Source organism: Charadrius vociferus, unplaced genomic scaffold (assembly GCF_000708025.1).
Source record: "Charadrius vociferus isolate BGI_N301 unplaced genomic scaffold, ASM70802v2 scaffold65, whole genome shotgun sequence".
NCBI lineage: Eukaryota > Metazoa > Chordata > Aves > Charadriiformes > Charadriidae > Charadrius > Charadrius vociferus.
The window spans coordinates 3,495,743-3,512,564 of record NW_009649293.1 but is presented as its reverse complement, the minus strand read 5'-3'; the positions used below and the strand labels follow the sequence as shown (position 1 = coordinate 3,512,564).

Below are 16,822 nucleotides of genomic sequence, written 5' to 3'. Positions count from 1 at the left end.
AAGGAATAAGGCAGAAACTGGTGGGTTGAGATAAAAGCAGTTTAACAAAACAGCAAAAGCAAGAGAAAACAATAACAGTAACACCGGTAAAGGAATATACGAACGCGATTACAGTGCCGCCGCTCCCGATCGGACCCGGACCGCTGCCGGCCCCTCCAAGCCGCGACTTCCCGCCCCCTCCCCGGCTAGCTCCCCCCCAAACCTGGGCATGGCTCACATGGCAGGGAATACCTGTGTCCCCTGCTGGCTCCTTGGGAAAATTAACCCCATCCCTGCCAGAACCAGGACAACCATATTTAATAAATCAGGGAAAAAAAAAAACCCAACATATATAGGACTGCAAAGTTATCATTATAGCTTTTGTGCACCTCACTTATTTAAAGGTAGATTTTTTTTTTCTGCACAGTTTCTAAGCATTAGAAAGAAATACTGAATCTAAATGAGCACTTGCTGCTTCTCTAAGCCCCAGCCTACTTTTCTGCTTGCCTGTTGACTCTTCCAGAGTATAGCAGAAGGCAGAAGCATGGAATTTGCCCAGTTGGGCTCAGGGAGATGCAGGTGGTAGATATAATGGGAAGGTGAGGAGGCAAGGACCATCTGATAAAGAGGGAGCTGGTGTGGAGGGAACCAGTAACAGATCCCCTGCACTCTCAGGAGGAAGACTATTTCTAAACTGTGGTGGCAAGAGACCACATAAAAAGAGGACTATGGTTTCTCAGATTTTTTTAGGACAAAGATTTCATAGTCACTATATGAACCTGTATATTAAATATGGACTGTGTAGTAAGCAGAAGAAAAATGTTATCCTGGGTTTAGAATACTTTTTCAGTTTTTAGGTTTTCACTGCCATGAAGCCGGTAACTCATTATACAGTTAACTTGCAGAAAAAAAAAAAAAAAAAAGAAAAGCAATCCATTTGCTAAATGGAATCATGTTTACCTAAACATTTGTATTTGAGTTATAGAAATTACAATATTAAGATCATGTACTTAAAAACTCCAAAAAGACATTTTTTGTAACTCCATGGTTGGGAAAAAAATAATTGATCAGATGCAAATAACACCTTTTTTTAAAAAATCAATTAACACAGAACAACACTCCCAAACAAAAAAAAACCACCAAACCTCATCTCATGACATTGCATCCATGATGTGATATAATTGACAATTGAACTATGATACAGTTTCACAATATGTATGCTAAAATAGATATCATGGCAGAGACAAATTAACTGAATATGTGTGAGGGCTTTCAAACATGCATTTTTGAACATGGGAGTCTGTGTGATGTTGATATAAAGTTTAGCCCCTAATATGTGTTTTATGTACACAGTAATGTCATAAGCTTGATAGTAAACATACTTACATGTTTTTTGCTTTTTATTAACTTTATTTAAAGCAAACCATATTTTGCTGATTTCTGTATAAGATTTTTCTTTGTATTTCTCCAGCCTGGGTTTTGCCCTTCTTGAGCAAAACATAATAGTGCCATTTATATATTGCAGCCCACTACAATATATAAAGTTCACCCCCTAGGTGAACTATAGGGCCCTCATATGGCAAAGAGTTATTCATTTTTCTAACTAGAGCTTGAAATCTATTAAAACATTAAGTACTGATATATTATTGCATCTGACTCTTAACCATTCCATCAGATATACTGCATTTGTACAAGTTTAACAGCTATATGGAAGACACAATGTAAAATAGTACCAAATGCCTGAGGGAAAACCACTATCCTGTGTTCTCAGAAGAGAGTCCATTTGCTGACATGCTTTTCATTTACTATGGCACTTGCATATAAAATCCTAATAAAATTTAGTACTGAAGATAAAAGAGAGCTAAGAGAGAAGTAACATTTATTCTAATTTGTTGGCATATTAGTATATGCATATATTGATATTTGTACCTAACTTAAGGCAAAATTATCTGTTCCTATTTTCTGTTTATCTGTTGTTCTCTGAGGCAAGTGGACAGCTGTGAATTATTCTCTTCTTGTTTTCTTAGTTCCAGACAAAATGTTCACTAACGGTGAACTGCTTTCCCAAGTATTGACTACGCTTTCTAAGCATGTTTTCCGGGAGGAAATTACTAGGAGATGCCAGGTCTAGCACCAGTGGTCTGAACTGCTGCTAGAGAGTTCTGAAACACAGGAAAGTCTAAGTCTCTCTATAGCACTGCATCATTTTAACTAATTCTGGTCTACAGCCCTTATTATCCAGGAGGATGTTCTATTTTACTAGGATAAAAGCACTGATATAATGAGCCATTACAGAATCAATGCTGCAAATTTTAGTTGGTTACTGTTTCTGTCTACTGGGAGGTTAGAAATTTCCTTGTAAGAATTAATGCTTTAGGACGCACGCTGAAACAGGTTTCACCTCAGAAGTGCACTCCCTACCCTTTAGCCCAGAGAAGTCCTCACAGTGTGTGGCTCTGCTATTTCACTTGTTGGAGCTGACCACTATTGAGGTATATACATTTATACACCACTCCACTTACATTTTATATGCCAGATATGCATGTTAGTATGCCACTAGTGTAGTAGTGTCTATATGGAAGAAGTAGGTGAAAGAATGATCTCTGAAACAGCTATGGTATTAGTGCTAGAGAAGTCAAACAAAGAAGAAGCAGTGTAGAAAATATTTTGAGATCTATAGGACTGACTTAGATTCACATATCATACACTGGAGTCTGTGAGTTTACTACTTCAGGTAGTCTGTGTCTAAGAAAGGAGGCGCACAAGGATCTTATTTTTCAGCCATTCTGACAAATGGGAGGTGGGGTTACTTCTGATTTACTTTTTTTTTTTCATTTCATATATTTCTACATTTTACTGGAAGCTTTTTTTTTTATAATCTTACAGGAATATCACAAAATAAATTAGAGGTTTTACAGTTTAATTAATCTTATGCTGAAATGATATGGTATTTTAGGAATTTAAATATATAATACATGACACAGGAGATTGGATAAAGACTGCTGAGCTTTTTATTTCTAAAGTGTTAGTTTATAGCCAACTCAAGTCAATATAGATTGAAACTTCTTATCTGTTAACTGTTTGGTGATGGTTTCAGGTGAGAAACAGAGGTATACAGGAAAAGATTACTATTGTTGGTTTTGTCTGTAAGTACCATCCTATCTAACTTTTTTTTTTTTTTTTCCCCATGTAGCCATCATTAAGACAGGAGCTTATCGTTAAGACAGGAGGATAAAATAGAAAGAATACATAAGTCAATTCTTGATGTACTTCTGTACATGGTTACAGGTCTGTGTGAGTACAAACCAAGCCATATTAAATTATCAGCTATTTTAAAGCTATTTTTATAAGAGACCGAGTGCCTCATAAAAAATGCTTTATCACAGGAAAAAAAAAAAAGGAAAAGAAAAAAGAGCTTTGTCAAAATCCTGTGTAACCCCAGTTAAAAATACCAAATACCCTGATAATTCTAGACAATGAACTATGCCCATTAGTACTGTAAGCACACAAAAAAACAAATGCAAAGGTCGTTGACAAGGCACCTGTCTTCTCATCTCTAAACTTGAGTGAATGAGCAAGATGCAAAGGCTAGAAATACACTCTGAAAAAGCAACAAAATATGTTAGAAAAAGTTATTTGACCAAGACCTCAAATGCAGAAAAGTCTTGAGACAAATAAGTCTGACTGTATGGAAGAAAGTGGCAGTGAAGAAGCAATCATACAACCAAAAGTGATTTCTCTGGTAGAAGGTGGTATAAGCAGGGTGACTAGGAAATTAGTTGATTAAATGAATGCCTTTTGTACTTATTGCTGGTAATGATGGTTAGCTATTGCTTCCTGGCAGAAATTAGGATACTAACCCCACTTTTGATTAGACCCTAGGCATGAATACCCTTTTCTTGCAGCTGCTATTCGGGCTGGCAGAAAGTGACAAAGTTTACAGCTCCCTGTGAAAGATTCACTGAATCTGCTCTAAAAGTTGAATGGGTAATGCTGAATGAAACATAGTTTTTATTACCTTTTATGATCACTGATACTATTACGTTAATGACCTCATTAATTCATACAGTTTTAGGTAGCACAATATTTGAATTTCTCTTCAATATTATTTGCAATAGAAATAACCAAAAAAGACAGGGTTAGGAATTTAAAAGATTACCAGGATTTTTTTCTGTAAGATTTAAAGAATGCAACTTTCCCTTCATTTTGAAGATATTTATTTGGAGATAGCAGTCTTTATAACATGTTTGTTTGTGTCAGCTGCATTCATACTTTGGGTTTTTTTGAGGATTTAAATGTATGTGTATATATATTATGTATGCATATGTGTATGTACACTTACACGTATACATACACCTATATTTGTCAGATGTTAACTTTGCTTCATATTTGTTGAATTAAGTTTCCAGATACATGACAGATCCTATTACAAGTCTGTTTGACTGTGTGGAGGTGGAGAAGAAGAGGTACAGGGGTTAATTTTTTCCTCTTGACAGGAAAATTACAGTTCATGTGCTCAGTAAATCGGAAGACTGCACACCATCTAATCCAAAGAAAGAGAAGCTGACTGGTGGGAAAGAGGATTGGCAGTGTAAATAGGAGGGCATCATATGTGGTGTGATGATATTCATCACATCAGCCCCACATCAGCTTCATACCATTCCTATTCTGAACCCATTACTTATAGGAAGGAAAATATCCTTATCTTCGGGGGGAATTGTGAGTGCCTGCGATGTGAATGTGATTCTTTTCCAGTTACAGTACAATATGACTTATATCACAGAGGGAATAATAAAGGCATATTGTTTAATTAATAAGTGGAATCAGTAGACTGAAGGATGTTGAGTACTTTTCAGTTCAACCAAGCTTATATTTATGTCCTGCAAAGAGCCAATGGAGGTCAGAGGACCTTGAAGTGTTCGTGCATCCTGCTTTTCTTTCAGATTGGTGGATGCCTGAAAAGCTGACAGGTTGTAACAATAATCATACACCAACTTTCTTCTAGGGACTAGGGTGCTATACTGATTGAAAAAGTAGCAAAATCTGTCAGCCCCAAATCTCCTTTGCTGTGTCAACTGGCTATAGTACTCCACCTATTTCAAACATTAATGTTATATTTTTAAACAAGTACCAATTTCAAGGCTGAATCACTGATGGGAAATACAATTCTTTACAGTCATTCCAAGCACGTATCCAGATTCTGTAAAATGTGCGTGTAGGTCTCCAAATATTTAAAGGCAAGGATGTTAAGTAGAGGTATGCACAAACTTCATTTTAAGTACATACCTTTGCAAATTTCCAATCTTGTAAAATAGTTTCCTTCTTTCTCACTGAAAGGCAGCCTATAAAATATGCTATTAAGATTTTATCTCAACATAGATATCTAGAAATTAATCAGGAAATAAAGAGTTTGGTTCACAGCATGTCGTACCTTCAGGTGACATCTCTGGAACAGTGGCCACATAAGGTCCACCCAAGAATTGTGGTTCATGGTCATTGATATCTCGAACCTTGATAATAAATTCTGATTCGGGTTCAACAGGAAGCTGAGTGCTCCTGTTAATTGCTTGTGCTCTCAGAGTGTAGAAGGATTTCTTTTCTCGATCCAGCTTTTGTGTCACGTAAATTTTTCCATTATATTCATCAATGATAAAAATGGTTCCAGCTCCCTCGCCAGTCAAAATGTATTGTAGGTTGCCATCCTGCTTGTCTAAATCTGATTTCAGCTGCAAGTACAAAACAGAAAATAAGCCACATTTGGGGAGGAATAAAGCTTTGCAATATTCATTTTAGGCTTTGTTTTCATTCTACAGTGAACCCTGTCACTAGTGAGCCTTCTTGTACACTAATCTTTAAAAGAGGGTATTGTCACATTTTCAGCCAGTCATAGCTCAGTTTTAAAGTATTGATATAACATACATAAATGCATAGCAAACCTGAAAAAAAGATACTTCAGCCACTTTGAAGTAAAGAGAATGAATGTAAGTACCTACTTTAAATCATTGCTTTACCAGCTCCCATAAACTTCTGCTGAAAACAATGCAAAGGTCATGAAACATTATTTAATGTTTTTGTTATTACAAACTAAAAGTGTGCTTTGTAAGTTTTATATAATCTTTTGTACTCAGCAATACTAAATGTAAATATGAGAGACAGTGGTGTTCTATTTCTGTTAAAATATTAAAGAGATGAAAAGCCATTCTGTGGTATAAGCCTGTATTATTTATTCTGAAATAAATTGATAGACATTTTCTATTTCCTTCCATGATGATCTGCATACTCTGTTGCCTGGCTAAGATGAACTTTATGATGATGATTCCTTTGATGAAGCTGAACCCTGGAGACCATTGAGGTCCAGCTGCATTTGTTCATGCCAACAAAATAGTTCTGTTAATGTTAACATTATGTAACAGTACTTTTTTAATAGGAATAACTTAATTACTTAACATGTCAAGCACCCATGGTTGGATTTAATGGGAACAGAAATTTCTATTCTATCATTTAGTCTCTAATTCTTTACCTATTCATTTTGGGTTCAGAACAAAAGATGTCAAAATCTCTAAGAGCCTGCATAATCATTGAAAAATCCAATATAAAAAAAAAACAAACACATAGTTTTATTCAACCTGCTTCTCCCACAAAGCAGCAGGTTTTAAATGCAAATATATCTACCTGTTGACTTCAATGATCTCATTGTTTTGTTTCATGCTTATTGACTCTACAACTCAGTGTAGGATATGAGGCCACAGAGTGCGAAAGAACTAACTATGAGGTGTAACGGGCACTTTTCCTTATTTGAGCTAATCAACAGATTTTGTAAAAACTTCTGAAGTTGCAAAAACATTTTAGCTTTTTTTTGGAACAATGCCCATGCCTTTTGAAGATTTCTGTAATGCATAGTTGTCTGCTTGCATCAAATGGATAGTTTATTCAGAAAGTGACTGGGATGCTGCTCTGAGGTATGAGAAACAGTTTTGTTTTCTTTCTCTGAGTTCTATAAGAGTATTTAATCGTTAAATTACACAGAGTTAGTTCCCCTTGCCAGTAGGGGAGAGAATGTTCAAGGCTAGGAAGTTTAGAGTCATTTACAGTATGAACAACTTCAAGTCAAATGTTTTCAGCATGAATAGCTGTGTGCAAAACATGGGGCAGGTTCAACACTTTATGAGTGGTCTGATCAATCTCATTTTAACACCATCCAAATTTAGTGTCTGGCTAAGGGGCACCACAGATTCTTTTTGATCTTTGTTTTCTTGTCATGAAGCCATGGGAAAGGTGATGAATACCTGGATCTTTAATCTAAGATGAGGTCCTGGAAGCATGCCTTGAACTGGCTATTTAGACATAACCTGTGTCAAACCACTTCACTCAGAATCATTTGTCCCTAAAAGATTTTCGTGAACTTGACCATAAGTGGTCTCTTACTGATGGTATTCGCTGAGAAAGCGTACCAAAGATTCTCAGCTTACCTGTTTTATTAAGTGAGACACAAAAGAATAAATGGTCTTTCTACTGTAAATGAGAACTGGGACCAAGAATTTATGTACTTGCCTTCATATATCTGTCATTGCAGTGCTGATGGACAAATGTCTTTTTCTTAAACATGATAATGGAAAAGGATTCATGAGTCTATGTTGAATAAAATTTGAAGATTGAATTCTGAATCTGACTGAGAGAAGAAGTTGATATGGAATAGTGACTTAAAAACAAAGACTTTCTACCTTTGTATTTTCGTTGATGCAGTTTCCTTCAGGGCCTTATTTACTAAAAACTCCTGTGTTGATCATAGATTGTCACTTCATTTACTGAAAGCAGAGCGCATTCTACTCAATAAAAAGACACAAGTAAATATGTCTGATTGACAATGGTTAGACTGCAATAAATTAACCATAATCTTCAATAAAAAATCCTCATAGTTTACCTGTGAGAAATAGAAAGGCAAGATTATGAAATTTTTCTAAAGCTGTATGAAAATACATGACATTTATGAAGTTTCTCTTACAGGAAACTGTTTTCCAGCTATGGGAAAAGTAATAATAATTAAAAAATGAGTATGTCTACACTTGTTCTTTCAGAAGTGAGACATCACACTTCCATAGTAGTTACTTTGAAGGGGCTGTGAAAAAGTAATTAATGAATTTTGAGCACTTCACCCTTTGGGCCCAATTAAATTTTAGTGCTACTTAATTAGCAGTTAAACTTATTTTGGTTCATTCATCTAGAAAGTGCCTTAAAGAAAAGAAAACTAGATCTCAAGACTACAATTACTCCTAGCATACAAAAATAAATAATAATAATAAATAATAATAATCAAAGAGAGAAGAAAGGGGCAGATAAAGCCTCATTAAGACAATTATCTTAAAGCGCATTTTTAAAGGAGGGTGAAAAATAATTGCTCGTTGTGCTAAACCTACGTTAATCTAATGAACCATGCAGATTCCTGTAGTTTCTCAGTGGTAAAAGGATTTAGTATTAATCTGCTTCATTAAAAATTAATGAGGGGTAAATCAGCTGCTACTTAGTGTAATAGAAAATCATGCTAAATACTGTTTGTAAACTACACTGCACTCAGTATGACTGCTTTGATGCAGCGCCAAAAATAGCACAAGCAAATTGCCAGATGTTGATAAATGAGTCCTTAACTTTCATTCAGAAGACAGGAAGGAACTCTTCAGCTTCATACCTTCGTCTGCTGTGTGTGGGACTAGTTCTAGTAAAAGAGAGAATGTGGAGTTTCCTTGACAGCAGACTTAGGTGAAGGAAGGTCCTTGGTACTGCTGTGACCTCCATCTCTTGGAGTTCTCTGACCCTAAGCCAGGTCACAGGAAAGGAGAGATGTTGTGCTGCCTTATTACAGCTCCCTGAGCTCCTCTTTCTGCCTTTTGTGATATTTCCAGGTCACTGGATATGCTTGGTTTTCCAAGTTAAGGTAATAAGCTGCTAATCAGCGCACTAAATCTAACCTTGTACTGTCCTTGAGTCATTACTTATCATACCTGTCCAACATACACAGGCACCGTTGAAGTCTGTTCCTCAGTTGCAAAAAGTGGCTCCCATACCCAGCCACGTTTCACTCTTCGAACTGCTGTGAGAGACTGATCTGTGTTTCGAGCGCTGTGGTTCTGCATGCCCAGAGAGCAAGGCCAAAGTTGAATCAGCATCAGCACGAGAGGTAGCAATGAAGAGAAATTCATGCTGAACCCTTCTTTCAATCAATTTTCATCTGTGGAAGAGGAGAAAAAAAGGAAGAAAAACTTTGACAAAGCATCACTTTTGTCTTTCCACTTTCAGATATTGACTCTGTGCTAATATAAGAGTTGTTTTGCAGTGTTAAAATCCCCCTCCCCAAACAGAAAGATCTGAAACAAAGTCTGTGTCTGATTAAAATAGAGATTCTCTTAGAGACTCTGGCATGAAAGTCAACTTTCCTTTATGAATATCCTACACAGGGACATTCTATGCAAAAAAAGAAAATCATCCTTCAATTAATTCATCTTCCAAATTAAGCTCGGTAATTGTATTGTGCAGCCTAAGAATAATTTGATTGGAATAATTGTATGTTTCTGCTTAGACAGAGCTCATTTTGAGCTACAGTCACAGAACTGCCTGAAGGGTGAAAATCTAGCCCTAATGCCCCTGATGACTGATAGCTGGAACAGAACAGTGCAGATATTTTTTTTAACCTCTTCTTTCCCTCTTTCCTAACTCAGCAAAATGCCTGCAGAAGTGCCAAAGGTGGTAGGGTACCATGAAAAAGCAGCAAAAATGTGCAACTTCCTGCCTCTTGGTCAATATAAATTGTCTTAACTGATTTTACCGGATATTTGTTTCCTCAATTAAACAGACAAAGGGCAAATGCATCTTGAAAGCTGTAAGTTTCTGCAGCTAGCTTCATTGGCACAAAGTATTCATTCAGAAAATGGCTTTGCACAAACTGTATGCTATTATTGACTCTTCAACCGTTTTTGGTAGAACAAATGAAACTGATTTTAAATGAGGGGAAATGACCATCTTCTACAAGGAAAAAGGAAAATTTTGAAAACCCTTAGCACACATATTTCAAGTTTTAAAACCTTACTTGGTGATGGCATTACCCATTCTTTTCAAGGCTTTAGCCTTGAAGAATAACATTTCTTATGCAGGAGCATCCTGGTTTATGAATTTACCACATGCCAGTCGGTTTGTACAACACACTGCAAAAAATATTTGGCTGCCTTTACTTTAGGCCTGAAAAATACATGAGCCTTATACAAGTCCAAGATAAAATATTATTTTATGTATTTTAATATCATTATTTAAATAATAATGTTATAAATGCCCATCCTTACGCAAAGGGAAATGCCATAGTTGCTTAAAATGACAGACAGGTCATATAGACAACTATTTCTTTCCTTCCAGCAATTTTACATGATGTTGAAGATTATTCTGTTAAAATGCAATCTGCGTATGTATATTTACTGAGAAAAAGATAAAGGACTTCTAATAGCAAGGCATATATAATTGTAGGTGTTAAAGTGTGGGTTCCAATTTCTTAACATTTTCTGGTTTTCAACTGTAAAGCTGTAACAATGCAAGACAAGACTTGAATGGAAGGAGTGTGACTTGGGTGCACTCTTGTTTCAGTTTCCCGTGGAAAACTGCTTATTTTCCTAAAGCAGCAAGAATAATATTTGTGACATGGAAGACAAGGCCAGCAAAGCTCAACTTTGCTCTTAAATAAAGCTTGAGTGAGGTTTCAAAGGCCCAAAGGCCTTGGAGAATCTCTCTGTACAAAGGACGTATTTAATGCTAAGCAGAAATTTGCACAGAAGCTAATCTTGAAAATGAACATTCATTTTATATCAGTACATAGCAAAGAACAGACAACTTAAACAATACAACCTGAATAGTCAGAGACCTTTCTGAGGAATCCTAAAGAAAATTATTTCAATCACCATTTAAATGAGGAGACAGGTGTTCAGTCTGGGCCATAGCAAATGCTTCTGGCTACCCATTAGCTTATGTTTTGGCTGCTTGTTCTGACATTGCCCACCTTGTTCAGCAAAGCGTTTCAGGCTTGTGGGGCAGTATTTCATGTAGAGGGAATGCCAAACAGACACTTGTTATCAGACTCATCTAACAGGCACTGTGTATACACATCAACATAGTGAGGGTACAGAATATGGCTACGCTGGTCTACTGTTGGCCACCTTTTAGCAATGCACTCAGCAGTTAGCCATCAGCAATGGACAGCTTAAAGAGCATAATTAATATATTGGTCTGTTTCAGTGTCTCCTCTTTACTAATTTATGTTAATAGCCTATGAGAGATGGATCCAGGCATCACATCTTGGACCAAATTGGGGGGAATAAACATTTTTAGGTTTTGACATGTTGCTCACTGTTATGTATATAAAAAGACTTTAATTTGAAAACAGTAGACAAATTATTGTAAAAACCCATAAAGCTGTGTAATGGAATTGAGAGTTATATGTATTTCTGGTTTTCTCTTCTCTGTTATATCAGACATATTCAATTCCCCTTTACTTTCAGACCCTTTCAAAGCATATTTGTTTCCAACGTTTTCCTACTCATTTGGCACTGAGACACTGCCTCCAGCCTCTGGCCAGCACATGTTGCCATTCTTTATAAATCCAATAGTTCCCTTGTGAAACAATCTCCTTCTTTCTGTTCCACAGACTGTAACAGTCACAGAAGTAGCTCTTGTAAAACATCCAGAAACTAGTTTCTTATTCCCTCCTCTATATCTAGTTTTTCCTTAAAAAAATTAAACTTCAGTGTTGCCTACTTAAAGGAAGAAAAGTGTTCACAGTGTTTAAGCTGACTCTTTGCTGAGACTGCTGCCTATCATGGTGACTAGTATTGTCTCATTATCAGTTTTCTCTTGTTTTACACTTAATTTGTAAGGTCTTTGTAGATGAAATGACCTTGTAGTCTGTGCTATAATTATAATATGTAGCAGAAGGGAGGATTAGTAAAAGCACAGAGCTTTTAGGTGCTATAATAATATCCACAAATAGACACATTTTTAAAAGAATAATCTCTCATTAAAAAAAAAAAAAGACAAATATATTTTCAGAGATGAACAAATGAGCTATCACTAATAATTTCCCAAGGGGAAGAGAGAAATGGGGACCATTGTTCTGCTCCTGTTCTATTCTTCAGGAAGTACATGTCCACTCTCAATTCCATTGGATTGCAATAATAAAGACTGATACTTAGAACAGAGCAATGAGAATGTCAATTGCAGTTGTGAAAAGCAGGCTACAGCTTTTAAAGCAGTATCTTTCTTTTATACCCAATAAAAATCACAAGTTTCCTGTAGACTAGGAACAGATTTACCTTCTTGGCACAAAGGTGCAGTGTCCTTTGTTGGGTTTGTTCTAGAACCATCACCAAGTGACATCCTGCTACCATTTGAAACTTGATATTAGTTTTAGTCTGGCTTGGCTCTGAATTCCCTTTGTTTTAATACTAGTAATTTATTTTAAATTATGAGCACATCATTACATTATGAAATAATACCTGTTACTGCCTAGCACTGCAAGAATAACAATAGGAAGAATAAGAGGTTTGAAAAGATACAGCCTCTGGGATATAGTGAAGTTATATATTTGTTGGTGGAAAAAATAAAAGACTAATGGCAGACAAAACAACAACCTTCTAAAACATTAAACCCGACTCAAACAATGGATTACAGTGAAGGTGAGGATAAATTCTGTTGCATTTCTGTTAGATGAAGAATAAGGAAAATAAAGCTTGATTTTGTAACAAAATCCTCATAATTTGATATAAGTAAAGCCTTGTAATTAGAAGGTTACAAAGCACTGGAATGCAGTAACAAGGGACATGGCAGATACTCCTTAACCATTAGGAACATCTCATATATGTACTTGATGTTATTTTACAGCAGGATTTTGAAACAGTGACTCCTGAGAAAAACAAATTTCTCTGTCCTTGAAAGTACTGACGACAACCAAAAATGTCAATCTGAAAGATTCTTCTTGTGGAATTTGATGGTGTCTTTGTTTGTTTTAATAACATCAAGCAAAGAACAACAACAAAGTGGAAAAATTCACATAAGCCTATCTAATTCATAAATATGCAGCTTTTGAAACACATTTCTTATCTCAGGCAGAGGCCTAACATGATGTTGTTTCAGTTGCAAGTTCTCTTTTGTGCATTGGTGTTATTATGTTTATAGTGAAATTTGTCTCCCTTGTATGTTACTATCTTTAATTTTCACTTAATAAGATAAAGAAGAAAGGGTATTTGTAACTAACACCTACGGATTACTGTGTTAGAAAAAGCTTGAATGGATAGAAACCTTCATAGTTTCAACTATACACTTGTTCATTTGTACTATGTCTACTGGCTATTTGTCCTAGTTACATTTTATATGGCTGATTACTGATAATGTTCATGTATTATAGTGCAGCTGCTCCATTTTCCTTCCAGAAAAGACTGTGTATGGACTCATTTTCATTGACCAGTTTAGATTCCACACAATATCATAGAGACCTGAGCTATATTACTTCTAGAATTCCCAAAGAATTAATCATATATATCAACTAGTTTAATTAACGCACGTTTTGTGGTCTTTTTTTTTTTTTTTTTATTTGTGTGGAACAATGATAAAATATTCTAGACTGTGCAAAGTAGTGGACTTAATCCTATTCTTAGTGCTAAATTTTACATAGAGGCAGATAATATTTTTTAGAGATTTGGTGTGTTAGAAACTCTTCACTACTATTTTAATCGATTTTTAGCTGTGATTTGATCTTTCACCAATCAGTGCCAATATAATTTTTTTTATGTACGTTTTCCATTCTTCATGTAATTTAAGTATTTTATTTGGAAACACTAGAAAAAGGCATACTAAGTCCCTAAGGAATAAATATGGCATATTTAGCTCCAACTATACTGGATTTGCTCTCTGGTTCCATTGATAACTACCGTTGCAGATTGGCACAGGAGAAGTCACTATTGTGACAGTAATGTTTAACTGAGTTAATAAAAAACAACAGTGGGAAGAAAGGACTAAAATTTGCAAGCATTTATTTTTTTATTTGAACTTCATTTTCTACTGAATATCACAGTTGTCATATGCCACACATACATAATGTGTGATTGATTGGTTCACAGAGAATCACAGAATGGTCACGGTTGGAAGGGACTTCTGGAGATCACCTAGTCCAAACCCCCTGCCTGAGCAGGGTCAGAGATTGCACAAGAGATTGCACAGGACGGTGTCCAAGCGGGGTTTGAATCTCTCCAGAGCGGGAGACTCCACAACCTCTCTGGGCAGCCTGTTCCAGTGCTCCACTACCCTCAAAGTAAAGAAGTTCCTCTTCATGTTAAGATGGAACTTCCTATGTTCAGGCTTGTGCCCATTACCTCTTGTCCTGTCACTGGGCACCACTGAAAAAAGACTGTTCCCATCCAACGGGCACCCTCCCTTTAAGTATTTGTAAGCATTAATAAGATCCCCCCTCAATCTTCTTTTCTCTAGACTACAGAGACCCAAGTCCCTCAGCCTTTCCTCATACGAGAGATGTTCCGATCCCCTAATCATCTTTGTAGCCCTTTGCTGGACCCTCTCCAGCAGATCCCTGTCTTTCTTGAACCAGGGAGCCCAAAACTGGACACAGTACTCCAGATGCGGCCTCACCAGGGCAGAGTAGAGGGGGAGGATGACCTCCTTCGACCTGCTGATCATGCTCTTCTTCATGCATCCCAGGATGCCATTCACCTTCATGGCCAGCAGGGCACATTGCTGGCTCATGGTCATCCTGTTGTCCACCAGAATTCACAGGAGCCTTTCCACAGAGCCTCTAATCTGTACTGATGCATGGGGTTATTCCTCCCCAGATTCAGTACCCTACACTTGCCCTTGTTGAATTTCATTAGGATCCTCTCTGCCCAACTCTCAAGCCTGCCCAGTTCACGCTGTATGATGACACGGCCTTCCAGCATGTCAGCCACTCCTCCCAGTTTTGTGTCATCAGCAAACTTGCTGATGGTACATTCTATCCCTTCATCCAGGTCATTGATGAATATATTGAACAGATTGATTGATTGATTGGTTGGTTGATTGATTTTTTTGAATGGGTAAATTTGATAACAGTTCTGCTGTAGATTAGGTCACCTTTTCTATGATGCCTCTCAGCTTATGCTTATCTGCCTGCTTTTTTTTCTTTATGATTAGTTTAACATTTAATATTTTTTTAGTTTTAGTTATTAGTTGTTTTGATTCTAAATATTTAAATTAGTCTTTTTTGACTTTCTGCTCTTTCACAGTCTTTTTTTTTGTAATAAATTTGGACTGCTGCATCTAACAAGTATATTGAACTTAATTATACTGTGGCTATCAGAACTAACATCTAAAATGTAATAATATCTGCAGACTATTAATTAGACCTATATCAACAATAGCCTTGCTAGTCTGTTGTATGACTAGGTATTTTAAAAGCTACTATTCAACCTTGAAAAGTGTCCTCTTTAACACACGTCTTGATGCAACCTTTGACAAGATTATATTGACTGGTAGTGCATATTAACACAGTACGGCTGCATGTGTCTCCACTAGTCACCCAGCACTTCACTTATATGGAGAGCAATTACTAAAATATTAGGAATATGGTATAAATTTCACTTGATTCTAATTGGTACATTATTTTCTTCATTTTGTAAATATGCTATTGTACCATTAGGGAAGGCCTTCAAACTATTATATAGAACTGCCAGAGTAATTATCTGTCAGTTATACATGGACAGAATAGCTTTAGAGAAATGAATTTGTTAGCTCATTAGTGCTTTTAAGTCTTGTGGATTTTAATCAGTGTGGAGCTGTCAGACTAGAAACCTTGTCATTCCTGTTGTTTTATAATGGTTTACTGATTATCCTTCCAGGTAGTGTATTAAAACATATTATCCGACCCCAGTATTTTACTAGAATACCTGTGACACTGTAGAAATAGCCCAGATGCCATTTCAGATAACAAAACCCTGAGTCTTCAAAGTATGAAAAGCAGTAGCCAGAATTCTGTAGGAAGTTTGTTCTAAATGAGAGGAAAGAGGTCAAACGTAAAGCATGAAATTTCCTGCAGTGATTGAAGAAAACAAGTGGTGGAGCTGTTCCCTGTTCAGCCCACAAGCCAAAGGAGATAGTATAGAGGATAGGCTGATATAGTCTATGGTTTACAATCTCACACCACAGTATCTTTGGTCATTCCCATTCCCTTAATGGAGTTATATTAGCACCAAAAGACGTGAGTAAACCAGTACGATTTTTCTGAATTAAACCCAGTGACTACTGGTTCTATTCTATCCCATTTGAACTTTGTGATATAAAACTGGCTGCACAATACTTATTTCCTAGTGGATGGGAGCATACAAGATGAGATAGCCAGTATCTTGCCTTTTTCAACCTTATTCCAACAGTAGTTTTAGAACTGAGCAATTGGTTGCTGATCTGCAGTTTGCTGGAGATATATGTAGCTGGGATCAGCTTAATATTTCTGGGTCTGATTCAGCATTCCTATGTCTGCTTAGGTGACTTAGCTGCCTTAGGTGACTGACGCCATTGATGTGACTCTGTGGACAAAGATTTTCATGATTTTTGGTAACTTGAAATCATTATTTCACTCACTGTTATCAACCATATTATACAGAGATGGAAGTGCAGCCTCAAACATTTCAGTCATGCCCAAGACAGAAAGAGACCCAGGTCTTCTCCTTGGAATTCCTTGGAGCTCCTTTAGAAACTGTCTGGTAAAGATGACCCAACAATCAAAGAAAGAGACACCCACATCATTCCCATAGACAGAATAGAGTGTGTAGGG

General features: G+C 36.5%; 1 protein-coding gene across 1 annotated transcript in view; it reads right to left on the bottom strand.

Moving 5' to 3' along the window:
- Positions 1-11,852, bottom strand: part of CDH19 (cadherin 19, type 2) — a 43,291-nt gene extending 31,439 nt beyond the window's left edge. The window contains exons 1-3 of the mRNA XM_009889057.1: positions 11,767-11,852; positions 8,976-9,202; positions 5,411-5,705 (exon numbers count right to left, since the gene is read on the bottom strand). Coding sequence (XP_009887359.1) covers positions 5,411-5,705; positions 8,976-9,173 — 493 coding nt within the window. The 5' untranslated portion in view covers positions 9,174-9,202; positions 11,767-11,852. The remainder of the gene's footprint in view (positions 1-5,410; positions 5,706-8,975; positions 9,203-11,766) is intronic.
- Positions 11,853-16,822: the final 4,970 nt, after the last annotated feature.